At 57.1% G+C, this 27,909-nt stretch overlaps 2 protein-coding genes across 5 annotated transcripts in view; one reads left to right on the forward strand and one right to left on the reverse strand.

Moving 5' to 3' along the window:
* Positions 1 to 1,037: 1,037 nt before the first annotated feature.
* Positions 1,038 to 13,530, forward strand: CHGA (chromogranin A). The gene is made up of 8 exons (XM_019462098.2): positions 1,038 to 1,275; positions 2,114 to 2,160; positions 4,490 to 4,583; positions 5,368 to 5,436; positions 7,521 to 7,616; positions 9,502 to 9,939; positions 10,651 to 11,144; positions 13,334 to 13,530. Exons 1-8 carry the CDS (start codon positions 1,230 to 1,232, stop codon positions 13,415 to 13,417), a joined length of 1,368 nt encoding a protein of 455 aa, XP_019317643.2. The 5' UTR covers positions 1,038 to 1,229; the 3' UTR covers positions 13,418 to 13,530.
* Positions 13,531 to 16,814: 3,284 nt separating this feature from the next.
* The window catches only part of ITPK1 (inositol-tetrakisphosphate 1-kinase), a 179,088-nt gene continuing 167,993 nt past the window's right edge, over positions 16,815 to 27,909 (reverse strand). For all 4 annotated transcript variants that reach the window (XM_053889728.1, XM_053889727.1, XM_019462099.2 and 1 more), the window contains 2 exons: positions 23,571 to 23,733; positions 16,815 to 19,027 (listed from right to left, as the gene is read on the reverse strand). In XM_053889728.1, coding sequence (XP_053745703.1) covers positions 18,669 to 19,027; positions 23,571 to 23,733 — 522 coding nt within the window. In that variant the 3' untranslated portion in view covers positions 16,815 to 18,668. The remainder of the gene's footprint in view (positions 19,028 to 23,570; positions 23,734 to 27,909) is intronic.

The following is a 27,909-nucleotide window of genomic DNA, read 5'->3' on the forward strand; positions in this document are numbered from 1 at the left end:
AGGAGGGGCAGAGAGAGAGGGAGACACAGACTCTCAAGCAGGCTCCAGGCTCTGAGCTGTCAGCACAGAGCCCGACCTGGGACTGGAACCCATAAACCATGAGATCATGACCTGCGCAGAGGTCGGAGGCTTAACCAGCTGAGCCACCCAGGTGCCCCCAAACGCCCAGATTTTGAGGACACTCAAAGAGACTGTGAGAGCTGTTCTCAAATATACAGTGGGTTAGCAGCAGCAAGAAGCAGATCCTAAGGGGGCTGAACTAGGGCTAATGAGTAGAAATTACAAGAGCTCCTGTTTTGGTTTAATATCTAGAACTACCCCCCACTCTTCCCTCACCACCCCCCCAGGAGAGCTGTTCAACAATGGCCAGAGCCCAGGATTCACTCATTCTTCCCTGGCTTGAACTTTCAATCAGTACATTCAACAGGTATCTATTAAATGCGTTTACTCTGTGCCAGGTGCTGCCCTCAGAAAGCAATGGCGACCAAACGTTTTCAAATACATAAATACATAATACAATTACAAATTGTGAAGGCACAAAACGGGTTTGTCGGGGGTGGGGGGGAGTGCCTTACTCCAAAAGGGGGTCGGGAGGCCGCTGCAGGACTTGCTAGATAGTTGAGGGAGCCCTGAGTGTGGAGCAAGCCTCCAGACTCTGGCATCAGGGGAAGCGCGCCCCCGCTGTGGGAATCTCAGGAGCATGAAGTGGCGCGCTAGTGCTGGCAGGGACCTCAGCACACACTGAAGGAACAGGCGGCCCAGAGACTGGGAGTGACTTGCCCACGGACCCACAGCAAGTCGGTGGAACCGTCGAGGGGTGGAGGATCAGCTGAGGTCCCTTGCTATCCTCCTGGAAGCCAGAGAACTGTCTCACAGCTCGACCCAAGAGAGCCCAGCGGCGGACAGCAGAAGCCAGAGGCGTGAAGCTGAGGGCGGAGCGAGCTGCTGCCGGACCCCCCGGAGGGGTGGGGAAAGGGGGCAGAGGCGGTCCCGATGACGTCATTTCCGGGGTCGGGGGTATATAAATTCTTGCAGTACCAGAGCCCACTGCACAGAGGCTGGTGGGTGGGCCGACAGACGGACGCCGAGAGGGAAGCCGCGCCCCCCGCCCCCAATCCGCGCCAGCGCCGCCACAGCCCGCTCCCAGGCCGCCCGTCCAGCCAGCCCTCGCCAGGGTGCCTGCGGTGCCGGGGCCCAGACCGCCAACTGCTCTGCGCCTCGGGTTCGCCATGCGCTCCGCCGCTGTCCTGGCGCTTCTGTTCTGCGCCGGGCAAGGTGAGCGACCGCGGGGTCTCGTGGGAGAGGGTCCTGGGCGCCCCCGCCTGCCCTGAGGTCGAGGCTCCGCGCAGCGCCGCGCGCCCCTCGTGCCTCCCCTCCGGCCCGGCGAGTTTTCAGCACCGCGGACAGCGCCACCGCCTCCCTGCTGACCCCGCAGCGGTCTCGGCCCCAAACCCGTAGACCTACCGGACGGACTCTTTGGCGGGCCAGACTCCTGACCCCGCGCGGCAGGACACACCCTTCCCCCTCACCCCGGCGCCCCCTACCCCTTGTCTGGGCTCGACGTCTCGACTGCATCTGGGCCAGTTCTGGCTCCGTGCCGTGGCTGGCCAAGGTCATTGGGGGAGATGGGAGAACCGTTGCTGGCTCCCGCTCTCGTCTCTCTTTCTCTTCCCCCCTCCTGCTCTATCTTTCTGCCCTTGGCTTCTACCCCTCCGCATCATCTCTCACAATCCTCCTCCTCCGTCTCTTTTCCCACACCTCTGGGGTCTGTCTTCCTCTCCTCGCTTCCTTCTCCACCCCAATCCCACTCAGCCGCTGCCCTTGTTTTCCTAGCATTAGCTTCCAGTCCTCTCCCCTGCCTCCCCTCCCACCTCCCCCCCCCCCCCCACCCAGAGCAGGAACTTTCCCAAAAGGCAGTGTTAGGGAGCTCAGTGTAGCCTCTGGGGGCCATACCCATGGGAGCAGCAGCCAGGGAAAGGAAACAGAACCACTGGGTGGGAGCAGTTTTGAGGGGAGCACTGGGATGAATGGGCCCCCTGTAAACTGGGTCAGGAAGGACTGGGCTCTCCCCTTGGAGCAGAGGAGTGACCCCAGTTCTCTATTTTTTCCCCAGTCATTGCCCTCCCTGTGAACAGCCCTATGAATAAAGGGGACACCGAGGTAAGAAGGGGAATGGGGATGCCCCCGGGATGGCGGGTAGGAAGCCCAGTGGACGCCTCACAGCCAGTTTTTAGGCAGCTGCAGGAGTGAGTTTGGCATAAAGCCAAGAGCCAGCACTGCGGCTGCTGAGCCTGGGGACAGCTTGCAAAAGAAGATATCAAAGACTGCTAGATTTCCCTGCCATCCTGCTGTGGGGACTTCCCCAGCTTCATCTGAGCTGGGTATGCTGCCGATGGGGCCTGTGTCTTAGCTGCTGGGCCAAGGTGCCAGGCCTACTGCCTTGAACACTCCACATCTGGCAGGCCTACCATGAGCTGCTGGGTTAGGTGGGGGGACTTCTCTGTGGCTGTGGTTGTCCACAGACCTGCAAGGATGGTCTTCATTTCTCTGGCTCTGGCCTCCCCCTTTGGTCTTCCCCTCCTCCCAAGGTTCTGCTAGCTGCCCTCCCACCCCCACCCCCCAGGCACTCAAGCCCTGGCTCTCCCAAAGGGCCAGAATGAGAAGACTCTTGATCATGGCTTCTGTACCCAGGGTGCTGGCCATTTAGGGCTTATGGTGCATGTCCCTCCCCGAAAGGGCCTTAGGAGATACCAATGGGGAGTTCTGTAGCCAGCGAGACAGACACTCTGTTGGGTATATATTTGGAATCCATTCATGTCTAGGCTGGGGCTATTTTTCCAGTTTCTGATGCTCACAGATAACCCCACTTGAGACTCAGGGAAATTTCTACTCCTCACCTTTTCAGGAGCTGTTTTCTTCCATTCCAGAGAGGCTATGGTTAAACCCAAAACAGCAAAGCAATTTCAGCCTCTATTTGCTCAATTATATTTCCTGTATTTCACTTGGCAGAATTTAGTGATTTAATTTACTTGCACTCTTATAGCTGTGTGGTCTTGGTAAAGTTCCTGAGCTTCTCTGAGCTTCCACTTTTCCCATCTGTAGTATTTCCCTTGAGGGAAGTCATGAGAGTAGGGAATCATAGATGTCAGGTGCCTGGCAAATGGCAGGTCCTCAGTAAATGGGCACCATTATTCCTAGGGCTTCCCTTTTGAGGCTCTTTATTATTCTTGGGGCCCATGCCCAGTTCCTCTGTCCCAGAACCTGTCCTCATGGACTGGTGACTGCCATTCCCAGTGTGAGGTATGGGGTTGCAGGGGGATGCAGGGTAAACACTTGAGGGCTCTTCCTACCAGATCTCTATGGGAGACACCGTGGTCACCATACTCCACCTAGCAGCCTGGGGCAGGAGCACCATTAACAGCTGGTTAAGACCTAAATATTCCATCCTATGATGCTGTGACTACTGTAGAGCCTCTTTGCCAGTTTGCCATCCTGAATTTTTGGATGGCTTGCTTTGGCAGCCCATAGACACAGCCTGCCACCCCCTCACTCCCCACCAGCAATCCCTGATGCATGTCTGGCACCTCCTGGTTTTCTGCCCTGCTCTAGGCAGCTGAAGCAGGTTGAAAGTTGTGAATCCCTCTCTTGGTGTGTGGGGCACTTCATGCTTTATAGAGTGTTTTTCCATCTGTGTCTGATCACCCTGGGAGGGGAGCGGGAAAGTCTTCTCACTCTCATTTTACAAGTGGGAAAATTGAGGCTCAGAGAGGTCAAGTCACATGTCCAAGATCACACAGCTAGGATGCTGCACTCCAGTTGGCACTACCTTCCAATATCCACTTACCAGGTGCCTGATTATCCACAGCACCTTTCTGGGCCTGAGACAAAACCTTCGGAGATATGGCTGCCATGGGCCTGGAATAGGCAGGCGCGTCGATGTAGCTGATGTGTGCCCACCTCCGGCCACAGGATTCATCCCCTGGCCCAATGTAGAGCCAGACTGGGAGGCTGTCACTCCTTGCAGGTGACAACATCACGAATGTTGGGAGACAGTGATCCACATCCTGTTTCCAGACAGAGTAAAGCCAGGGAAGGTCTTTGTTCTTCTCTGGGCAGTCCAGAAATACTTCCTGGAGATAGTTGCCCTTTGAGGCATCTGCAAGGTTCAAGGACTTCTGCAAGCCATACCTCCATGCCCAGGAGCAGTTTCCCCTTCTTTGGAGAGACGCTTGGTACCTCAGAGGGGCACCTGCTGGCTATGTGATTAGATCACTGGGCACATGGCAAACACCATATAAGCGTTTTCTTTTATTGTGGTTATTGTCTGGCTAAGAACACAAAGCTGTGCCCCTGAGACGGGCATCCATTGACTCCTGAAGACAAAAGCAAATGTCCTTATATTCTCATTAGAAATTTGCTGTGGAGCCTCTGGGGCTGAACCCCATACACAAACCAGCCCCAGCCTTCCCCCCACCCACTCTCTTTCCAGGTGATGAAGTGCATCGTTGAGGTCATCTCCGACACGCTTTCCAAGCCCAGCCCCATGCCTGTCAGCCAGGAGTGTTTCGAGACCCTCCGAGGAGGTACGGGCAGGGCTGGGGGTGAGGATCCGGGTGTGTGGCTTTGAGCAGAATTCAGTGACTTAATTCAACAGTCACTGATCGAGTGCCTGCCCTGGGCAGGCCTGTGCTAGGGTCTGAGTGGTCTGGAGAGATGAGGGGGGTCACAGCCCCTGTGCTTCTGGAACTTACAGACTGGCAGATGGAACAGATAGGAACCCAATTAACTAGAATTCTGGGCAGAATGAAAGCAGGGCCGTCCACCCTGTGAATAGAGATTTTGTGTACTAGACCCCCAGAGCCAAGAGCAGCCTCTAACACCTGCTAGACAATCTATAGGTATGTGATGAATAAAGAAGTGTGGGGGTTGGCCTGAGAAGGACAAAGTCTTTCCAACCAAGCAGTCAAGTTCTGATCAGCTGTTGGATGGGTCCAACATTGGGTTGGACTTTCAGAGAAAGGTTGGAAATCAGTAGATAGGAAAGGATAGCCCAGGTGGATCAGGCATGGAGATGAATATTGGAAGACATGATGTGGGTAGAGACACCTACCTCACCTGGGGGCCTGCCACCTCTTGGCTGAGGTCTGGGTGCTGGGCCAGTGGCTGACCTTGCTGATGTAGTAGGAAGAATTGGCACCTTGGAGAGGAGGCCATTTCAAAAGTGTCTTCTCAAGACCCAATCTTAAGGCTGCTGCCCAGGTTTTGAGTGTCCAAAATAAATTCCTTGTGTTCAGCTGAAAATATTGATAGTCATCTCTTTCTTGGCTGTTCTCTGGAAACCACCCATAACGACTCTCTTCATTGCAGATGAACGGATCCTCTCAATCCTGCGACATCAGAATTTGCTGAAAGAACTCCAAGATCTTGCTCTCCAAGGTATTTTCCAGTCACTGCATATGAATTTACTGGGTAAATTCCAGTAATTGAGAGAAAACCAGGGTGTGAGTTTGAGCAATGCCCTATTTCTCTCTGATTCTTCCAGTTATAGAGTAGGAAGATGGGGTCCTTCATGCCCTGGTCCAATTTGTCATTGATACAGTTAAGGAGAGTAAGGCCCAGAGAGGTTGAGCGACTTGTCCAAGGTCACACAGTAAGTTAAGGACATGCCAAGACCAGACGCAGCTCTCCAAATACCCCATCTCTGCAGTTCAGTCATTTCAGTGGGGGCGCTTTTAAGACTAGGTTACAGAGAGAATCCCTTTCCTCTGTTAAAAGAAAATTGGTCTCCAGAAGAGAGGACAGGCCCCTTTCTTCTTGTGAGCTTCTGCTCAAGGGGTTGATGGGGGAAGCAAGGTCTTGCTCACCCCCAAAACACAGACCAGACTTTCAGCATGCTTTAGAGATTAAGAAAATCCACTGATACTCTTGAGAATGGAGTGACTTTGTGAGGGAGTGAGCCCCTTGTCACTGAGGATATTCAAGCAGAGCCGGGACAGGATGCTGGGATGGAGGGTTAGACTGATGTCATCCCACAGATGCCCAGCCTCAGGTTCCTTCCTGCGTTCATAGGAACCTGGAAAGTTAAACAAAATGCGTTCTGGCCTTGCATCTGCCCCGAGCTGACATCCTGTGGGAAGTGGCTATTTATTTGGGGGCAGGGCCGCTGGCATTGTGCCTCTCTCTGGGAATGGGACCTCAGTCGAGAACATTGCATCTGCTTCCAAAGGAAATGAGGGTCTCTCTTGAGGGCTGGGCTTCTGTCTCGGGTGGGGGGTGGGATCGGAGGCATGAAGACTTCTCCAGCTCTGGGGAGACCCCCACTCTGAGGCCTTTGGAGAGGACCAGGCCACGTGTGTGAGAACGGAAGGCAAGCACCTGTCTCGTATAGTTGCTGGGAGTCTGAAGTGAGTGCCTGGGACAGAGCGGGTGCTGAACGGAGCCGTGGCAGTTACTGCCTGTCTCATTAATTTCATCATCATTGACCCTGGTGGGTTTTTTTTTTTTTAGCTGAACATTAAATGTTTTATTGCAATACGATAATTTAAAAATTAAATATTGAATGACTAAGATACTACATTTAAATAATTAAATATAGTGTCAACACAGACTGTTATGGGGGAATGTGTCCTGAAACACCTGTATACACATATATGTGCGTGTATCCATTATGAACAGTTTCCAATACACATACATATTACTGTTTTCTACTGAAAGAGTATGGGACATAGCTATATGTCCACCTGTCCTTCCATCCATCCAACCATCCGTCCATCCACTCTCTCTTCTGCACGCAGAACAACTTCTGCATACCAAACAGCAGCCCTGTTTTGTAGATGAGCAACCAAGTCTTGGATAGACCAAGTTACCCAAGGTCACAGAGCAAAGAATCGCCAGGAGGTGTGAACCAAGGCCTTCCCGGGGTCAAATCTGGGCTTCCTTCCCTGGCCCACAACCGCTGTGTCGGTGCCTCTGGCCACTCCAGAGATTCCCAGCATGGGGAAAATAGCAGCAGCCTGGGGTCCATGCAGGGAGAGGGGTGTGTGGATCACGGCAGCAGAACTGGGATTCAAGCACGTGCTTGGCCTTCTCCCCAGGACCTGGGGGAACAGGGCTCACCTGATTCAAGATCCCCCATGAGGGGGCAAGCAGTCACTGCTGTCTCCTGTTGCAGAGTCCCCTAGCTACCTCTCTGCTCCCACCCCTGGGACCCTGTGTTCCATCTGAGTCTTTATTGCTCTAAGAGGCAGCAAGCAGGGCTTGTTCTTATCTCAGGTGGGAAACTTGAGTGTGGACAGGTGCCGTGGCTGCCTGATGAGCCCCAGCTGAGAAGGGGTGGCCCCCCGCCTGGGTCTTGCCCCCTCAGTCTCTCATTAAGCAGACTTGGAACATGACATGTCCAGTTTACAGATAAGGAAACAGAAGCCTTCGTTCTCACAGACAAATATCCCAGGGCTGGCTTGGCAAAATGGGACTTTTTTCTCCTTTTCTTTTTTTTTTTTCCCCTCCTTTTCTCATACCAGGTGCCAAGGAGAGGGCACATCAGAAGAAACACAGCGGTCTTGAGGATGGACTCTCAGAGGCTCTTGAGAAGCAGAATGACCAGGCAGAGCTGAAAGGTCAGTGCTGGCCAGTCTAGCTGGAGGCTGGGGACGGAGGAGATCATAACAGTAGTCATAAGATCAAGGTCTCCCTGGAGTCAGGAGACCCTCCTTTAGGCCTTGTAAAGGAGCTATCATTTCAGTCTTCCCTTTAAAAATGGGGAAACTGAGGCCCAGAGGGGTTAAGTACCTTGCCCAAGGTAAGCAGCATAACGAGATGCGAATCCGGGTCTATGTCACTGCAAAGCCTGCCCACCACAGGGGCTCATGCTCAGGGCAGGAAGTCTCTGGTCTGGTGGGAGGGCAGCCTCAACTCTGGATCTTCCCAGAAGCCCTTGCAGAAGAACCCCTGCCCCTGGCACCTGTCCTCCTGGGATTTGGTGGTGCCTCGGCATAGTCCTGTCATAGGAGGGTCCCAGGAGAGGAGGTCTCAAACACTGAATGAACCTGGATCATCTTTCTTGAAGCCACAAGAGCTTCTAAGGTCCAAAGAGATCATGGCTGAGGTCAAGGTGATGCCCTAGTACTCATCCTCCTGCCCGGAAACAGCTACAAAGTATCCCCACAAGGCCTGCTCTTTGCACATAGGTGGGTGGGCAGGCCAGTTTCTAGGACCAAGGATCTCCATGGACTTCCATCTGGGGCACCTGGAGGCTTTAATGGGGGAGGCAGTTATGTGTCAGGGCAAAGAGCACCCTGTACTTAGCATCTGGAGACTTGGATTCAAGACCCTGCTGCCCACGGACTGTGAGCACGGACAGGTCACCCTCTGAGGATCAGGCGGACTTTCTGTAAACGGGATGGGAGCACTTTCACCTGGAGTCCTGGAGTCAAATGGCGGCACGTACTTGGCGAGGCTTTGTTCAATAGTAATCACTCTGGTGCAGGGAGGGATTTTTACCGGGTAAAAGCCTATCTTCAAGGCAGCCAGCCGAAAATGGTTTTTTGTTTTTGTTTTTTTTTTAGAGCTTATTTATTTTGAGAGAGAGACTGAGACAGAGAGAAGAGGAGGGGCAGAGAGAGAGACAGGGATAGAGAATCCCAAGCAGGCTCTGCACTGTCAGTGCAAGAGCCCGACGCGGGGCTTGAACTCGTGAACCATGAGATCATGACCTGAGCCAAAATCCAGAATCAGGCGCTGAAAAGACTGAGCCACCCAGGCTGCCCTAAAATGCCTTTTAATGAAACCCTACAAATAGTTGAGCACTTTCACAGGACATCAAGACAGAGAAGCCTCACACGGAGAGGAGAAGGAACGTGTAGTGATGATGCCTCTCATACAGAGGTTAAGACCTTTCAAGGTCTTTTTTTTTTTTTTAATCACTTCCTGCTTTAAGAGGTATAATTGCAGAGGCGCCTGGGTGGCTCGGTCAGTCGAGTGTAGGACTTTGGCTCAGGTTATGATCTCATGGTCCGTGGGTTCAAGCCCCACATCAGGCTCTGTGCTGACAGCTCGGAGCCTGGAGCCCGCTTCAGATTCTGTGACTCCCACTCTCTCTGCCCCTTTCCTGCTTGCACTGTCTGTCTGTCTCTCTCTCTCAAAAACAAACAGTAAAAAAATTTTTTTAAAGAAAGTAGAATTATAAAGGAAGAAAGATACGCCAGTTGTACTCAGGTCAGACCCAGACACAGAGCAAGTAATGCTAACTGTGTCATAAGTCTTGGTCTGGACTTTCTAGAAGCCAAAAGATACAATGACTAGGGCATTCACTTTCGAATGTCCCCTCTCTGTAGAGAGAGCTTTCCTACTATTCTTACTTTCTAATCTTATACTCTAATAAACTTTTGCTTGCTGTTCAGAAAAAAAAAAAAAAAGATACAATGTCTAAGTTCTGCAATTGGGCTCTCGGGGAGACTCCGTGTGTGGCCTGGCCCTCAGGGCCTGACTTTGTTGTTTCTGCAGAGGTGACAGAAGAGGCATCCTCCAAGGATGCTGCGGAGAAAAGAGGGGATTCTAAAGAGACAGAGAAGAATGATGGAGACACAGATGGAGCCAGGCCCCAGGCCTCCCCGGAGCCTGAACAAGGGTCCAAGGTCGAGGAAGACAACCAGGCCCCAGGGGAGCAGGAAGCCTCCAACGCCCACCCCCCAGCCAGCCTTCCCAGCCAGAAACACTCAGGCCCACAGGCCCAGGGGGACAGAGGGAGCCTCTCCCAGGGTCCAGTGGACAGAGAGAAGGGCCTGGGTGTAGAGCAAGAGCAGCAGGCAAAGCGCGAAGAGGAGGAGGAAGAGGAGGAGGACACAGAGGCTGGAGAGAAGGCTGTCCCCGAAGAAGAAGGCCCCACCGCAGCATTTAACCCCCACCCAAGCCTTGGCTACAAGGAGACCCAGAGGGACGAGAGTATGTATGACGTCTGAGACCCCTCAACAAATGTGTCAGGCAGAGGGTGGGAGGGAGGACCTCATTCATAATTTCATTGCACCTTCACAGCAACCCTGAAAAGTAGGTGTATCTCCATTTTCCAGATGGAAAACTGAGACTCAGAGAGGTTAAGTAATTTGCCCAAGGTCACACAGCTAATTTGTAGCAAAAGCTGATTCCAACCACCCAGGTTTGGCTGACTCCAAAACCCTGCATCTCCCACTAGTCCACACAGCCCCTCCCCTCCAACCAAGGAGGCCAGAGGGGCTTTGCAGGGTGGGTGGGCTTCGGGAACAGAGGGACAGCCTGATAGGCGAAAGCAGGTTGGTCTAGGGACAGTGTCAGCTTCACCCAGGGTTTGGGAGAGGCCCCTGGCCCCCCATGAGGCCTTGTAAGGGTCCTTCCTCCCTCCCCAGCTGGGTGGCTCCCGGATCGGGGGCTCCTCAGAGGAGAAGGCTCGCAGAAGAGGCAAGCTCTGGCCAGCCCACCCCTCTGAGCTTTGAGAGGGTCTTGCAAAGCACGGTGTCAAGATGGCTTCTTCCTCCAAGTGCAATTATTGCGGAGAGGCTGGGCTGGACCCTGAGCATGGTCTGTGGCCCCAGCGATGGCCACAGAGAGGCCCTGGGGAGTGGCAGGGACCAGGGAAAGTGGCGGGCCCTCCTTCATTCTCCTGCTCTTGTCCACCACCAGCTCCAGGATGGCCCAAGGCTCTGGCTGTGGATGGAGCCAGGAAGACCGGGGCTGAGGAGGCTCAGCCCCCCGAGGGGAAGGGGGCACGGGAGCACTCTCGGCAGGAGGAGGAGGAGGAGATGGCAGAGGCCCCTCAAGGCCTCTTCCGGGGCGGGAAGAGCAGGGAGCTGGAGCAGGAGCAGGAGCAGGAGGAGGAGCAGCTGTCCAACGAGTGGGAAGATGCCAAGCGATGGAGCAGGATGGACCAGCTGGCCAAGGAGCTGACGGCCGAGAAGCGGCTGGAGGGGGAGGGCGAGGAGGAGGACCCCGACAGCTCCATGAAGCTCTCCTTCCGGGCCCGGGCCTACGACTTCAGGGGCCCTGGGCTGCAGCTGCGACGAGGCTGGAGGCCGTCCTCCCGGGAGGACAGCGTCGAGGCGGGCCTGCCCCTCCAGGTGCGCAGCTACCCGGAGGAGAAGAAGGAGGAGGAGGGCAGTGCCAACCGCAGACCGGAGGTTGGTATGGGGGCGGGTGCCAGCCCCAGGCCAGGCCTCCAGAGTGTGGGCCCTGCCCCCCTGAGGGGACACACACCGTCCCCTCGGGTCTGAGGCTGGAGAGGCACTTGGACGGGGGGCTCTCGGGAGAGGGGCAGAGCAGGGGCAGGGGTGAGGACGGGTCAGGCAGGGAGGCGAGTGAACCCTGGCTCACAGAGGCACCCGGTAAAGTTGGCGGACAGGCAGGCAAGAGAGGGCTGTCCAGATCGGGTCGTGGAGACAGGAGAGGTGGTTCAGCCAATGCCTGAAGGCACTTCGTGGGTCTCTGTCCTGGAGGTGATAGGGGGCCCCCGCAGGTTTGGGTGTGAAGCAGGAGTGAGGGGTGAAGCTGGAGCTTTGGACGGAGGGAACTTGGAAAAGAAAGGACCTGGCAGGGACTGGCCCAAGGAGGGCATCGTGGCCCCAAGAGCTGGGAGGGCACGGAAGGTGCCCGGCGATTTCCTGGGAAATCCCTGTGGTTGGTCCAGCAATGTCCTCTCCTGGCCCCCAGGCAGCCCAGGCACACCCTCCTCCAAGGTTCAGACCCTGCCTCCCTCCGGTGGGGCCAGGGCAGGGCCAGTGGGACCACGGGGCCTGGTGGTGAGTGGGTGAGGGAGGCATGGATGTGCCAGGAGACCTGGGTTCTGCCTCTTCCTAGCTGTGTGACCTTGGGCGGGTTACTCCCCTTCTCTGAGCCTCATTGGTTCCCCCATTTCTCAAATGCGGTAAGGAGTCCTTTCTGCTCACCTCATTATTATGGTCAGAACACACATGAGCTTTCAAAACCTGGCCATGTTCAGGGATACCTGGTTAGCTCAATGGGATGCTGGGATGTAGCCCCAGAGGTGAGGAGTGGGAGTTGGGGTCCCTGCCAGGCTGGCAGTACCATCTTGGAGCTAGAGGAGGCTTTAGGGCTCCGTGGTTCAGGCCTCAGTGTCCAGGTCGAAGTCAGGGCCCTGCTGGGGACTGGAATCTACCCATGACCCCAGTTCTCTCTGCCCACCCAGAAAAGGATGTGGCCCCTTCCTTGGGTCCCAACCTTTCTCTGGGCTGGGACCAGAGTCTTGGCAGCCTTAGAGGGAGAAAATTCCTTAGCAGCAGGAGCTAGGAGAGGTCATCTCTCTATGTGCCCAGGAGACTGCCCTCCATCCCTAGCTTTGGACCAGGACAAGCCTGGGCACCTTTGCTTGCCCCTCCCCAACCCACAGAAGCTGGAAAGAGCAAGCAAGTTACCCTGAGATGCCTGCCAGCTCCCTTCTCCACGGGCAGAGAAAGCCCTGGACTGCAGAGCACAGAAATGGGGACCCCAGAGTCCTGTGGACAGGACAGGGCAGAGGCCTCTTCCACCCAGCTCAAGGGTCTTCTTAGAAATGTTCCGGCATCACAGAATTTCACTCCAAGACAGAAGGCTTTAAGGTCCCTATTTCCATGACAACCACTGTCTGTCTGTTCCAAGTGGTCCCAATGGGTGCCCTCCACAGCCTGGCATCTGGCAGGGACCCCAGCAAGACTACCCTTCCCAGGTCAAGACCGAGGGTGAGGGCGTGGCCTTCCCCGACTCCTGCTCCAAGTCCAAGGGCATCTGCTTGTGGGCATCGGCCCCAGTTCAGGGGACCCTGAAAGCTTCCTGAGGCTGGGGCACAGAGCAGAGGTCACAGAAGGGTCCCCTGCTGCCCTGAACCACCCTGGCAGCCAGAGCTGGGTCCCCCTATGATTGGGACCGAGCATCCAGGCCCAACCCTAGGCAGGAAGAAGCAGGGAAGCCCTCACGTCCTCAAGCCTGTGCTAAAGGCCCATGGCTCCTCAAGCAGGGAAGCCTGGACTCACGGTCAGGGCCATTGTCACAGTCTAGGCCTTGGGGTGAGGAGCTAAGGAACACTGAAGAGCACCGAAGGCTTCATTTTCCACGTGCCTGCCCAGAGCCATTCAGGGGAAGGCAGGTCTGGATGAGGCTACCGGGGTGGTGTGGGGTCAAGGCTCCTATGCCCATTTCTTGTGCACAGTAATCCTCAGAGCGGCCCAGCAGGGTGGCATCTCTGTCCCCATGATCTGGATGAAAGCCCTAAAGCTGGGAGAGGCAAAGCCACCTGAGGCCACACAGCTAGCCAGTGGCACAACCAGTCTGGCAGACTGCACCCTCCATGTGAATGACCCTTGATGTTCTCTCCTAGGACCAGGAGCTGGAAAGCCTGTTGGCCATCGAGGCAGAGCTGGAGAAGGTGGCCCGCCAGCTGCAGGCACTGCGCCGGGGCTGACACGCCAGCCGGCCCCCCCAGCCAGGGCCCCGAGGCACCCAGCAGTCCTGGCTCTCCTGTCCCCTTTGCAGGTCCTGGCCAGACAGCCCGGGCACTGCTTCTGGTAGAGAGGCCGCTCCCAGCCCGCCCAAGCCCAGGCCGCCCTGTTGCCCCCTCGCTCCTTCCCTTCTGCTCTGGATTCCAGCCCCAGTGCGCCCCTCTGCGGGGCACACCCCCCACGACTTTAAACGGTTATCTTCTCTCTGGACACAGGCAGCTTTCTAGAAGTTTCCTTTCCATCGTCAGAGCCATTGGGCACAATTGCAATAACTTCTGACCTTTTGGTGAAAGCTGAGAACTCCTGACTGTAATATATTCTGTACAAAATTTATCTAAGGAGAAATAAAACTGCTCTGGGCTCTTTCTGGTTTCTTTGAACTTCTCCCGCCTCTTAACTCAGAGCGGGATGGGAGGGACTAGATTTGGGCAAAGGGACAAGGGGAGCTCAAGTTGCTGTGGGACTACAGGCAAGCGACTTTGCACCTCTCAACATCAGTTTCTTCATCTGCAAAATGGGGATGATACTACTTCCTCATCTGATTGTGATGAGGGTTCAAAGAGCCCAGGCAGCCTGGACCAGAAAACCATGATGATGATACAAATCACATGAACAGTCTTGCCAAGGCTAGGCCTGTCCCATGAGGCTGGGGAGGGAGCTGCCCACTGTTGCTGCTAACCAGCCCCTGATACACAGAGGGACACCTTCCAAAGAGCAGGAGTCATTGTTTATTTCTTCACACGTTTTCAAGGGTGCACTCTACCCCCCAACCATTACGGAAAGAACAAACACAACAGCAAACTGTATCCCACTAGGCGGTCAGCTATCAAAACATCCGCTCCCGAGACAAGTTAACAAAGGGAACACGGGGTCACCTTGTCCCTGAAAAAAAACCCATCCCAAAGATGGCCACCTGTGTTATAACCACACAGAACAACCGTAAAGACAAATCCAAAGAGCCCAGGGACAAAGTCTCCTGGCTTTTACAAAAGCGGTGATTTTATATACAGTATGTGTATTCGTAGAAACACCGTACGGACGGACGTGCACAGATCGAGTACAAGGCAGCCTGGGGTTCTGGGAAGTGTTGCCTGTTGCCTGTGAACAGGATGGAGGCCTGAGCATTTGTCACAAAGCACAGGTGTCACTAGAACTAGAACCACCAATGTCCCGGTGAAATCACTATGGGAGCAGCTTTTTGTGAGGCAACAGGTGTCGAAGAGGTGTGCTCCCACATGCAGCCCTGGAGGAAGAGGTCAGGCAGGCTACGGGAAAGGAATAGCCCCTCTAAGCTGTCGGGTCAGGGTAAATCGGGAAGGGAAAATGCAACCATTCGTGGAAAAGGCTCCCGGGTGGTCAGAACCAGAAGGGAGAGCGCCCAGGTGGGACCAAGGAACAGCTCTCCTCTGAACAGTGTCGGGGGTGGGCAGTGTCACTCCAAGATCACATTGGCAGCGCTGTGCAGAGAGAATGGGCAAAGCACAAGCCCTTCCTCGTGAAAGGCAGAAACAATGGGAGTGTGGTTGGCCTGAAGCCTCAGCCACATCACTTCAGGCTCAGGCTCAGGTGTGGGCAGGACAGACAGATGTGTGGGGCATCAGGGTGGGGCCAGGCAGATAGAAGAGGGAGAAGCCTGGAAACTTCTCTGCCTCGCGGTAAGCCTCGGTGGAGGGGCTGGCTATGCGCCTTCAGGACAGCCAGCACCCAGCTCAAGATCGCTAGCTCGGGGCAAGGGCCCGTGGAGGGCGAGGGCCTGTCGGGGCGCCTGCCGGGCGAATCATTTTCTAGGGGACAGAGAGGCAGATGCAGACGCCAGGGACAGCAGTCAAGCCATTCACCGGCTGTGTGGCCAGTGGCCAGTGTGAGTGCCCGAGCAGAGGACCGATCTCCCAGACTAGGACAAGGACATGTAGTCTCCCTTGGTCTTGGAGTGGCCATGTGACAACCGCTGCTTATCGCAGCTGGCTGGAAAGCTAGTTTCTTGCCATGGCCCTTCCAACGGGCGAGGCCCACCTGACAGTCCTCTGGGTTAGAGAGAAACTCTTTTTTCCAAGTTGTTCTCTCCATCATTGATGAAGGCCCACTTGAAGGATACACCACACAACTCCTTGGGCGTTCGAGGCGTCCAGGCCGTGCCGGGTGTCTTCAGGCCCAGCCCGACCCACTGTGGGCCGCAAACCTAGACGCTTCCATGAATGGCAAGGATGCTACACCAGGAGACTCTGCTGGGCCCTCTTGAAGACGACAGACATCAAGGGCCTGCACTCAAGTGGAGCCTAATGTCTGTGGAATCACATCGTCGGACAAAGCATCCGCAAGCAGAACCTGGCCCAAGGTCTCTGTTACAGGCTGTCCAGGGCAGAGACCTTGCAACTGACCCTCTGCACTTACCCATGGCCCTAGCCAAAATATGGCCCTGGTACTTGCTCCTGGAGCCCTTGAAATCAGGAGTGCCTCCGGGAGCCCCGGCCACTGAACACCACCAAGACAGGTGCTGAGGGCCACAGACCCCAACATGCCCACCAACTGGCAAAGAGAGGCTTGGGAATCAGAGTCCTAACTGCCCCCATGATCCTGGCAGGGCCAACTCTAGGGGCTACACATGCACACACCACAGCAGACCCTTCCCAGGGGCCCTGCAAGGTTCCAGAGCCTCTGACCCAGAGGGAGTACCACCAAGCCTTTGGGGGGAGATACTGCTAAGGGGCCAAGGAAGACGTGGCATTTTAGTGGATCTGTCTTTCCCTGATGTGGAAACCACAAGGCCTGAGGGGAAATCAACTCTACGGAGAGTGTGTCCTGGCACCCAAAAAAGTTAGTGTGCACCCAAGTGACCCTGGGAGTGGAGGTCGCTGGTTGGTGCCTCATCACCACTGATGAGGGGGTGATGGCCCCTCTCCTTGTCTGTGCTCCTGAAACCCCTACATCAGGGGTGGCCAGTGTTCGCTGAACAGGGGCGATGCAGGGAAGATAAGATGCCTGCTGCCAGGCAGGGCCTTTCCCTCTCCCACCACCTGCTGCTCCCAGGTCCTTATGAAATGAGACTCCACCCCTCGGCTTCTGCTTCCAGAAAAACCGGTCACCTTGCCTGCCACCCGCATCGAGGCCAGTGGGGAACAGTTACTTGATATCTGGGCTCTGGACCTGAGCACGTGTGACCCTGGGGGATGACGTAAGTTACCCAGGAACACGATATGCCCAGAGGCCCCAGCCCGGCATCGGGGGTCACACTGCACCCCCCCCCCACCTGTTCCTGAGACAGATCGGGATTGGAATTTCATTTAAGAAGGTAAAGCTGTTTTATTAAGAGACCAGGAGAATGGCACGAACTTTCAACAGCATTTGTAAACACATGTGAAATGCAGTTCGATTTCAGTAGTTTATTTTGGAGACAAAGCAGTGCAAGAGGCCAGCCACGCTTTCCTGCTTCCCCGGGGCTCAGGGATGGACTAGGAAAGGCGCTGTACAGACATTATAATCGGGGTTCAACACTCAAGTCGTGTAAACGCAGTTAGTCGGTGGGCCCTCCTTTCCAGGGCAGCCGGGCAGTCCCAACAGCACCTGTCCTCGCCCTAGGCCCAGTGCAGCTTGAGGGCGGCCCCCACCCAGTCCTTCCTTTCCCAAAGGTGGGTGACCCCCATGCCCCTGCTGAGCCGGGCCCGAAGGTACCTCTGAGTGCCCAGTTCAGCAGCCTCTCTCGGGCCATCCTCATTGGACCGTGCACGACAGCCTGGACGCCTTTCCCACTTTCTCAACGTGAATGGATGTCTCAGGACACAAGATCATGCTCAGGGGATCCTATGCATTTTGCCCAGGTTCACGTTGTCCCAGGACTGGCAAAGCCCCTCACCGGCCCCCTTCTTTGCAGAGGGGCGGGGCGGTCTGCCCGCCTGCACCGCGGGAGCGGAGTGGTCAGCCGGTGGTGTAAGCTGCCGTCAGGGGCTGGGGGGGACTCTCACGGAGGAGGGGTAACTGCTTCCTCACCTCTGGGGCTGCAGCTCCCCTCACACTTGGCTGGCTCTGTGCTTGGGGCTTGCAGTGAGTGCAGGAAGGGTGGGGCGGGCCTGCTGGGCGGTGCGAAAAGATGTGAAGCGTACAGGCAGCACCCCCCCCCCCCCACCCACCTGGCCGGGGGAAGAGGCCCCAAATCACCTCGAGGCCGAGGGGAGGCTCATCGGGCTGACTTCTCAGAGAGGCAGACTGCACCGCAGGGTGTAGGGCACCAAGCCTGCCCTTCGGAGGTCTCTGGTCTCAACGGCTCATCAGAGACAAGGACACGGAGGCCCAGCAACTCCTGGGATGATCTGTCCACAGTCACGGCACAAATCCTTGGCACACGCAAGATCAGCCCGAGGGTTCCCGACCAGGCAGCCTCCTCCGGGGTCCTGGGGAGCGGCGCTTGGCCAGGGTGGGAGGCCCCCTTGCAGGGCCGCATGGGACACAAGTTGAAGGGCCTGGCGGACTCCAGGGAGCTGGACGTGGAGAGTAGAGGCCAACTCAGGACCTTAGCCGCCCCCAGGAAGCTTCCTTCTTCCTTTCTGTGAGTGGGCAACAGGCGGACCACAGCCCAGACCCCCCTGCACGAAGCCCCCACAAGGAAACAGTAGGTGTGCCTCTGGCTTCCTCTGGCTCTTCAGAGGGACACCCGTACACCTGCTTGGGGCTTTAGGCCCTATTCCTCACAAAGCTGTGGAGGCCACCAGCAGGAGGGGAACAGTGAGGGGGCCAGGCCTGGGTGCGAGGGGCTTGGAGGAAAGCGAGAGATGAGGAACCTCTCACTCACTCTGTTCAGTGGCCAAAAGCCTGACCCGGGACGGCCCCCCTCCAGGGTCCCCTAGGCCTGGTCCACAGCAGCCATCGAGACGAACAGACGTGGATGTGCACACGCACAGCAGCCACACGTGCACACGCACACCCCACCTCACATTCAGACCTAGTGTTGAAGACACAGCAAGTGTAAACCCAGTGAAGACATCTGCACAGCAGGTATCAGGCATCTTCCCCGAGGCTGGGCCACTTGGGGTTCTCTTCCATCTTCCCCCCCCACCACCCCTTGTTTAGATCATGACATCAGAAAATCAGGTTAAAAATTAAAAAACAAAAAAAAGAATCAGATCACTGGGAATTCTTAGTAGGAGCGTCACTGCTGGGAGCTGCTTGCCCAGCAGGTGCACTCTGCGGCCCGTGCCGCCCTCCAGGTCCTGGGCTCCGTGGCTACTGGGAGGAGGCCTTAGTGGCCAGTGAGGCCACGCAGTGCTGCTGGAAGCTGGGAGATACCGCCGCGGTGCAACCGAGTCTCTGGTGGGGCAGCTTGGCGGTGCTGCCCGTGCCCACGCCGCCCGCATCGGCCTCCGACGCCCAGGGTGGGTCCTGGCCCATCATGCTGCTGCAGCAGCCCGGGCTGGCGCTGCACGTCCGCTCGCCCGCCAGGCTGCCCGCCTGCTCCGCCAGGAGCCTGCTGTGCCTCAGTGGGGCCACGTCCCCCGCGGCTGCCGCGGCTGCACTCTGGCCCTGCAGGACGGTGGCCACGTGGTTCAGGAGGTCTGTGAAGAACTCGCTGACGCCCTCATAGCCTGTGGGCAGGAAAGAGACAGCACAGGGCATTGAGCCAGGCTGGGGTGGAGACGGGCAGCAGGGAGAGCGGGGCACAGGTGGACTATGGGGCTCCCGGACTCAAGGTGGGCGCTCTCAAGACGGAGAGAAAACCGAGGCTCAGTTAAGTAACGGGACAGATGGAAGCCATCAAGCCTAGACTCAAAGCTGGGTGTGGGCAGGCTAGCCCTTGAATTCGGCTGTCCCCAGGGTGTGAGACGCTTGGCGCTCCAGCAGACAGGCAAACGCCCCATACCCTGTCCCTCTCGGGTACAGTTTCAGGGTCTCGTTTAATCACCGCCCCAAATGTGCCAAGATGCATGTGGCGGGACGTGGCATGGAAGGACGTGGCAATACCGAAGGCCCGCTCCTCCCATCCTAAATCATAAACAGCCGTCCACTCCACATGGCCCAGCCTCAGCTTCCTCCTGTGTCAACTGAGAGGTCTCGGGGGCGGGGGGAGGAGGCCGTTGCGGGCATGCCCGGGGAGACCCCTGATCCAGAGCGGCTACCCCTGGAACAGAGTCTGTTGCCTTCTCACCCCCAAAATACCTGCAGGGAGGCCCTCTGTGCCATGTGCTCTGAGCATCAAAGCCAAGGGGTGGAGACCGGGTGCCCCCAGCAGGGCCACTGCCCACCTACACCTGTGCCTCTAACAAAGCAGGGCCTGGGGTTCCCGAACAGAAACTGCCAGGGCCTGCCCACGGCCCACGTTTCCCAACACAGACACGAAGGCAAATGTCGGCAAACAAATCCTTGGGCGCCACCCACCAAGCAGGTTTCCCATCTAGGCCAAGGAAGTTTTGCTAACTGCCCCAAAAACTGCATTGAAAGAAATTCAACATGAGTACCCTGTCCGCCACCCCCACCTCCCCGATCCAGTGTGGAGGCATGAGAACTGGGCACACAGCTCCAGGAACAGGACAGAAACAGGTGCCCACTCTGCGAGGGGCTCCAGGCACTGCTCACACCCTGCACGGCTTCTCCCTCCACCAGGACGACCTCCACCACCGCTCAGAGGTCACCGGGACCCTCGCGCATCCTCCAGGATGGGCCTCGCCGCGTGGGCACAGGCTGGGCGAGGAGGGCAGGTGCACCACCTGTCACAAAAGAGCCCATCCGGGGCCGGGCGGCGGAGGCATTCGTCGACGGTCGCGGGCCCGAGGCCGAGAAGGGGAAGCAGAGATGCCCACGGCAAAACTAAAAACACGTACAATGGCTGGCACGCACGGTGCATTCATGTGCCCTTAATCCCTCCTCACAACGCTGTTCCCGTTTTACAGATGAGGAGACAGAGGCACAGAGAGTGAAGTGACTGACCCCTTCCACAGGCGGACAGACGCGTGACGGCTCTTGGTGCGGATGGAGACAGTGATGGGGCCCACGGCTGGTGTTCACCCAGGCTTAGGAAGTGCTGGCCCCCAGGCCGCATGCTGCATGTCCCTCGCAGTCCCTGGGGAGTGGGGCCCAGGGCCACCCTCATTTTACAGAGGATACAAAGCTCCCAAGTGGCAGTGCCAGGACCTCAACCAGGCCCTTTGGTGCCATCTGTGCCTTGAATATCATGTGGTCCTGGGCGGTCCACCGAGGACAGGGGGTGCTTCTTCCAGCCACAGGGCCGAAAGGCAGGCCAGGCCAGGCCAGGCCAGGCCCCTAAGGGACAACCAGCAGGCGGGCTGCCGGGCTTCCAGGGTAGGGATACGAGCAGAGGGAGCAGAGCTGAGAACCGAGTCAGGCCCACACCAGGGAACAGACGCAGTCCTGTTCTGAGGCCCCCAGACAAGGCCCAGGGCAGGACATACGTGCTTCCTGAGGCTTCCTGGGGTGGTGTGGAGGCCTGAAGCTGAACTGGAGGCCGGGGAGGCCCCTCGGGTCGGCCCGAACTGGCCGGCAGCCAGGCAGCCAGCTCCCGATGCCTGGGGAGAACAGACTGAGCTGAGCCAGCACCGCGGGGTGCCAGCTCAGGGCCGGGCACCGTGCCGACATCATCTCCTCGGTCTCCATGTGGGGGGAATCACTGCTCCCGCTGCGCAGAAGGGAACGCTGGGAACAACCCCCGCCCCCGGATGACCTGTCCCATCGCAGCCTGGAAGGGCAGGGCCAAGATCGGAACCCACGGCTTCGGCTGACAGGTCAGGAGGGGAGGGCTCCAGTCTCAGCTCCAGCACTTGGTAGCCAGTGGCTTGGACAAGACACCCAGCCCCTACCTCCATGTCTCCACGGGGTAAAGGGAGATCTTGGCAGCTCACTGCATGCCACGCTATTGCGTGGACAAAATGGGAGTAAAGCTCTCCGAGCAGGCCTGCTGTGTAAGCGTGTCAACAGCACCCGCGGCTACTGCTGTTACTAGTTCCCAGAGCCCAGCACGCGGCCCCTTCGACAGGGGGCTACTGAACACCCAGGGCCCCAAGGCAGCCTCCCCAGGAACGTACTCTTCAGGTCGGGCCCACGAGTGCTCCAGACCCAGGCTTGCAAAACAAGCCGGGAGAGGCCGGGGAGCAGCTGTCTCCCGGACACGGCCTGCCCTGGGCTCCCCCGGCTTTCCCCCAGCATCAGGTTCCCTCAGGCAGCGTCTGCTGGACTCGGCCCATCGTTCCGGCGGCCTCAGCCCCCACCTCCATGCCTGGCCCCATCTGGGCGGCCCTTCTCTCGGACAGAAGCCTCCCGGCCATCTGGGCTCACAATCACGGTCCCCCCTGAGCATAGAGGACGCCCTCGTGACACCCAGTCCAAACTGCCCATGTTGAGAGGGGGCCGACTCAGGACCTTGCACAAAGCCGAAGCTCAAGGGCAGAGCTTCATGCTCTCACCACCTCCCATCTCCATCCTTCTGGAACTTCTGCCCCAACAGCCCGGCACTGCTCCCTCCTCGTCCCACCAACCCGCTGACTCGGCTACCTCTCTGCCAGCCCCCCCACGTCCTCCCGGGTTTAGATCCTCTGATTCATTGTAATTGTTCCCTTGACACGCCCTGTATTCCCTTGATCTCTCTCATTCATTCCGTCACTTCCTCGTGAAAACCCCACCTCCGGCAACACCCAAGTCTCCATTCAGGCTGCGCCCAGGGTGACGGGAGGAACACAGGCCATTGTCCCAACAGGTCTGAGTTTCTATAAAGGAATGCTGGCCTCAGTCAGCCGCTCTGGTCCAGCTCAGAGCGAAAGCCCGCATTCTCACCATGGCATATGGCGGGCTCATCTCTGGCCCTCCTTGTCGCGGTCCCCTCCAGAGCCCTTGGGGGGTAGCTCCTTCTCTCCTTGCCGGGCTCTGCTCCAATGCCACCAACTCAAGAAGGAGCCCCTGGGCACCTCCTGTCCTCTGAAGGAAGGGCTCTGGCCATCATGGTCACGCTGTACCTGCCCTGCATGTCTGTTACTAGATGACTAGCTGGGACACACAGTAGGCCCTCGATAAAAGTCAACTGAATGACTTAAGGAGCCAGTGGTGTCCTCCCAGCCTCGGTTTCCCTGGCTATGACTTGTAACGGTGGTGGGGCCTGAGGAGTGCAAGGGGACACATGTCAGGCCCCCAGCCTGACGCCCAGGAGCCGCACAGCCTGAAGTCACGCTCTGCACCCCGCACATGAGGTCTTGTCTCACACCTTGCAGACACCCCTGAGCAGTCCCTGCATGCCACGCATGGGCTCTCCCTGGAGATGCTAACCTCCCTAAGGTACGAATCGTTTCCTGAATGTTTTTATACCCACTGAGCAGTGAGTGGCTTTACCTCCACCGCTGCTACTTAATAAAGGTGAGAATCAAAGCCAGCTGGGAGGGTGGACGAGTCCGCCTCAGGGTGCCCCCAGGCAGAGTGGGCTCATTCTGGGGCAAGTCAGCTGGGGACGTCGCGGCCATCATCCTTGTAGGCTAACAGCCCCACTGAAGGTTCTCCGCGTGCTATGTCCCACCAAGAAGAGAGGAGCACGGGGGAGCCAGGCTGTGCCAGCAGCCCTGAGGGCCCCAGCAGATGCTGCCTGCCTCAGGGCCCTGGCAGACGGCAGGGAGCAGGCGCCGTTGCCACGGGGAGCTGGCCGGCTCCAAGGCCCGTCCCCGGCACTACAGTTCAGGGTGGGGGCAGGAGCACGGCCCCGCCACCAACCAGTACTGTAGCGTGCGGTAATTTCTCCCTCCCTGGGAAAGTCGACTCCCTGCACATAAACTGTGGAGGACGTACTCTCTCTGGGGTCCTTTCAGGTCTCGAAATCTACAAGCCCAACAGAGTAGCTGAGGTTCCGCCAACAAAGGCTAACACTGATGGCGCAGGGTCAGTGAGGAAGGTCAAAGAATGGGTTTAGTGCGGGCCCGCTAAGCGCCCAGTGTTCACCCTGGCTGGATGCACCGACCTTGTTTGCCAACTTCACCACATACCATAAACCCATTTTGCAGGTGGGGCTGAGGCTTAGCGGGACCACATTTATCCCAGGCCCTACCAGCAGGGAGGGAGGAAGCTGATCAGCCGGGCCCAACCGCCCCATTACCCAAGGACACCAGTGTACGGACGGATAAAGGTGGCCCCACCGCTCACCTGGGAAGGCGTTGATGTCGATAACAGCGTGCTGCCCCGTCTGGTTATTGATGATGATGTCGATCCCAAAGAGCGACACACCCAGCGCCTGCCGAAGGGCCCGGGACAGCTCCCGGATGACCTCGTCACTCGGCCGCTCAAACACGCCCTCGATCTTGTCCAGCTGCCAACATATACACACATGCAAGTCAAGTCAGGCCACAGTGGGGAGGTGCAATGCCACGCCAGACACAGAGACCCTGCCTCAGGTGCCCCAAGCCTGGCATTACCATCAGGCAAGGAGGCAGGACAGACCCCTGGTGAGTTGCACTCACATGGCCACTTCCCACGTCCCACCAGTTGGGCAGGAGCGAAGTATACAGTGTGCGTGACCCCTCTAGTCCCTGTAACAAGCTGGGAGGACTGCCCCACCCCAATCGTCCTCTGCTCTCGTCCCAGCCAGCCTGGGACAGCCACACAGATTTTCACGGGCTCAAGCTCGGCCCCTAGAAGGGCCACAGAGGAAGGGGAACCTTGAGGAGTGTGTGGGATCGAGGGAACATGGATTTGAATCCTGACAGTGACTTTCTAGCTCTGTGGTCCTAAGGAGAAGTACTCGGCCTCACTGTGCCTCAGTTTGCTCAAACAGGACCAACGAGGTCCCTATCCTCTGCATGGGGAGGTCCCTGATGTGGTGGGAACAGTGTCTGCCTCACTGGGAGGAGGTGCTACCCTTGCATTCTAGAGCAGGGATAGCACTGTGTGACCTCTGAGTCAGGAGAAGGTTACAGGAGGTGCTCAATAAATACTGGAGTCCTGGGGGCTACAGGGCTCAGAAGCCAAAGAGGAAGAAGGGTGAGTGATCCGTCAGAAATAAAGTTGATGCTGGATCAAAAACTTTTAACACAGAATTACCACGTGACCAGCACTTCCACTCCTGGGTATGTGTAACCAAAAGACTGAAAACAGGTAGTCGTAACCCAATGTTCAGAGCATCGGCCAAAGGTGGAAGGAAACCAACCGAAGCGCCCATCAAAACATGGGATCAACAAACTGTGTTGCCCACACAATGGAACATTATTCAGCCATACAATGGCATGGCGTGGGTGAACCCTGAAGACGTCAGGCAAAGTGTGAGAAGCCCAACACGATGGGTTACACATTAATATTTACAGGTTAACACGAAAGGTCCAGAACAGGCAAGTCCGTGGAGATGAAAAGCAGACTAGTGGTGGTGGGGGTTGGGAAGAAGAGGGAAGGTGGCAGAAATGCTTCATAGGTACAGAGTTTTCCTCTGAGGTGACGAAAATGTCTCGGAACTTGGCAGAGGTGGTGATAGGCACAACATGGCGAACGCAGAAAACGTTGCTGAATTATTACCTTAAAATGGCTATGTTGTATGTTATGTGAATTTCACCCCATTTAAAAAAAAAAAAAGTGAAGCTGAGTCAGGAGGGCTGGGGACAGAGCCCTGGGCACCAAGGACAAATGGCCCTTACCCCGGCACAGGTAGCTACAACGGCCGATGGGGAGCTTGCACACATGCCCCGGGTGAGGAGCCCACGGCGGGCACCATCAGTGGTCCCCTGTGAAGCCACGCCCGCGGGCTCTGCACAACTGGCGGGGCCCCTCAAACCCACGACCCTGCTGCCTCGGTGTGCCATCAGAGGAAATACTTTCTAACGGGCCAGTGCCAGACTGCCTGTGACAAGCCCTTGTCACTTAGCACCCGCCCAAGCCTGGGCAGGTATCCCCCATTTTGTGCTCCCTTTCGCCAGTCAGAGGCTCAGCGCATCGAGGCAGCTCAGCCACGGGATCTGTGGCCCCAGGTCCTCCCCAGGTCAGAGGGAGCCAGGCAGACACCATGGCACAGCCCATTCCCTCCCGCACGCCCTGAGCCGTAATGTACGCTTCTGGGTCTTGTTTTCTCACTCCAATAAATGAGGTAATAAAAACACCTGCACCACGGGACGTAGGATCCGAGAAGCTAAGGTTTAAGGCTTGCAGCACAGGTCCACCAGCAAGGGGGGTGGGGTACGGCTGCCGTATTAACACACTGTTTACAAAAGCACTTTCTCAGCTCAGCCAAGGCATCTCAGAAGTCCTCCCGAAGCTGTTTGATTACGTTAAACTAACTAGCCATCCCAGGACAAGATAAAGGCACGGAAATCCTGCCCCTGGGTTGTAAGTGCGAAGGCTACAGTGATGTTCTGGGGAATGGGGAGGCAACACAGGAGGTGAGGGGTGGTCCTCCGGATCACCACGATCACCCTCCTCCCCCAGCATGGTGGGCTGAGTGCTTCCGGCACATTCCGGCGCACGTCTGGGCGCTCTGCATCCAGTAACTCCCCGAATCCCATGACCGCCCTGCGCGGCAGGATGGGGAAACAGAGGCTCAGAGAGACGACAATGCGATTCCCAGGCCACACGGCCAAAATGTTGTGGAGCTTGGGGGTGACGCCAGCCAATCTTGTCAGTGTCCACACTCTTATGTAGCAGTGTCTGGGGGCCTGTAAGTTGGGTGTGGGAGTCGGGTTCACCCTCAGGGGCCTCCAGCCAGGGAGGGAGGTAGGGCTTCAAGGCCAGGACAAGGCTTCCTGCATGAGGCCCTGATGGTGGGAGGGAGGAAGCTAGGAGGCGAGTCTGGAGTCAAACTGTGTCAGGCTGGCCTGTGGGTGTGCAGGAGGGGCTTGCGTCTTGAACAGGAAGGGTATGGCTGAGTGCCATTCCCCTGTCTAGTTTCACATGGTGTCACTTCTGGGGGCTTCCTGAAGAGCAGTCACGAGCTGAGGGGAAGGAGGTGATGGTGGAGCACAGGTGGAGAGGAGGCTCAGAAGTGTCTCTAAGCTTTCCCAGCCCACAGATGAAGACACAGGCCGAGCAACAGACAGGTGATTACCCAAGGTTACCTGGGACCCGCTGGCCTCAATTAACAGCCCCAGGGGCCACAAGAGCCACACTGGGACTGGCAGGGACAGCTTCCCACAAGTCCGTGGAATGCCACCCCTGCCCAGAGCCACCAGCCAAACAAGGTCTGAGAGCCTTTCAGGAACGAGTCCCGAGGAACTGCACCAGCCCAAAGTCTCCGAGGGCTGGAAGACCAGAAATTCTTTTCTTGCACAAAACAGCTTTTTCCATCTTTTTTACAGTGCACACAGACAGGCGCTGTGGGGTTCTGTTTAAAATCTGGTTGTTCTCTAAGCTTCCTTGGAGAACATGGAACTTGTTCCTGGGGAACACCTATCAGCATCTGGAGGGACACTGGTGCTCCCTCCAGGTCCCTGTCCACACCCATGCTCTGTAAAACCCTCTGCACGCTGCCGGCTCCTCAGAGGAACCAGACACAAAGAAGAAACGAACAGGTGGCCTGGAGCAGGGGGGCAGGAGGTAGTAGGCAAGTGCATGCCCCCAACACAGGAAGTGGGGGTGTGAGGCCCAGGGGCAGGGGCCTATCGTGGATGTTGTCGGTGAGAACATCCCAGGACACAGGCAGATCCTCCCGGATTAGCCGGGACGGCCATGACTCAGGAGCAGGAGATGAGGCACAGGGCTCCAAGGTCAGGGGAAGCAACAGCAGAGGCCGCTGGCTTGCTGGACTTGGGAGGGATGGCAGAAGCTGCCCCACGGCCGACTTCAGCTCAGGTCATGATCTCACGGTTTGTGGGTTTGAGACCCACAGCGGGCTCTGTGCTGACAGCTCAGAGCCTGGAGCCTACTTCACATTCTGTGGCTCCCTCTCCCTCTGCCCTTCCTCCCTCCCTCCCTCCTTCCCTCCCTCCCTCCCTCCTTCCCCCTCTCTCTCCCTCTCAAAAATAAATAAACATTAAGAAGCTGCCCCATGGCAATTTCTAACTCTCTGCTCTGGGTAAAGACTGCTTTGCACATACCAGTGTGATAAGAAGCCCTAAATTCCCCAAAGACCCAGCTTTGGAATCAGACCAATCCGGGGTCATACCCTAGCTTGGCCCCTGAGTGAACAGTCCTGTGAGTTTGGAGAAGTTCCTCAACCTCGCCGAACATTAGCCTCCCCGCTCAGGAAAATGGAGCTGTCCGCCCTGCTCCCGCAAGGCTGTGTCCAGACCTGGCTGTGATGCCCTGCGGTGTCTAGGATGGCTCCTGACACACGGGGACGTTCACGGAACGGTCGCCCCGAGCGAGCCCTCCTGCCCCCACAGAAGTAGCAGCAGGCCCTTGACAACGCTTACTGGATTCACGTGGACAAGGAAAGAAAAAGGAAGCCGAGATGGTGTCGCCTCCCACCCCTTTTCTTAAATCAGGAAAAAGGCAGCAGGTCTCCACAGTATCAGTGACATGGGGTGGGGGGTGGCGGAGGGCGGGGATGTGTCAGGGGAGGGAGTCC

This window comes from Panthera pardus, unplaced genomic scaffold (genome assembly GCF_024362965.1).
Source record: "Panthera pardus isolate Hobbes unplaced genomic scaffold, ASM2436296v1 HiC_scaffold_24, whole genome shotgun sequence".
NCBI classification, from domain to species: Eukaryota; Metazoa; Chordata; class Mammalia; order Carnivora; family Felidae; genus Panthera; species Panthera pardus.

Excerpts from the sequence above, each read along its gene's own strand:
- CHGA (XM_019462098.2), top strand. The coding sequence starts at position 1,230 with ATGCGCTCCGCCGCTGTCCTGGCGCTTCTGTTCTGCGCCGGGCAAG. Across the intron at positions 2,161-4,489 it reads TGAATAAAGGGGACACCGAG|GTGATGAAGTGCATCGTTGA; the intron begins GTAAGAAGGGGA and ends CTCTCTTTCCAG. Across the intron at positions 7,617-9,501 it reads TGACCAGGCAGAGCTGAAAG|AGGTGACAGAAGAGGCATCC; the intron begins GTCAGTGCTGGC and ends TTGTTTCTGCAG.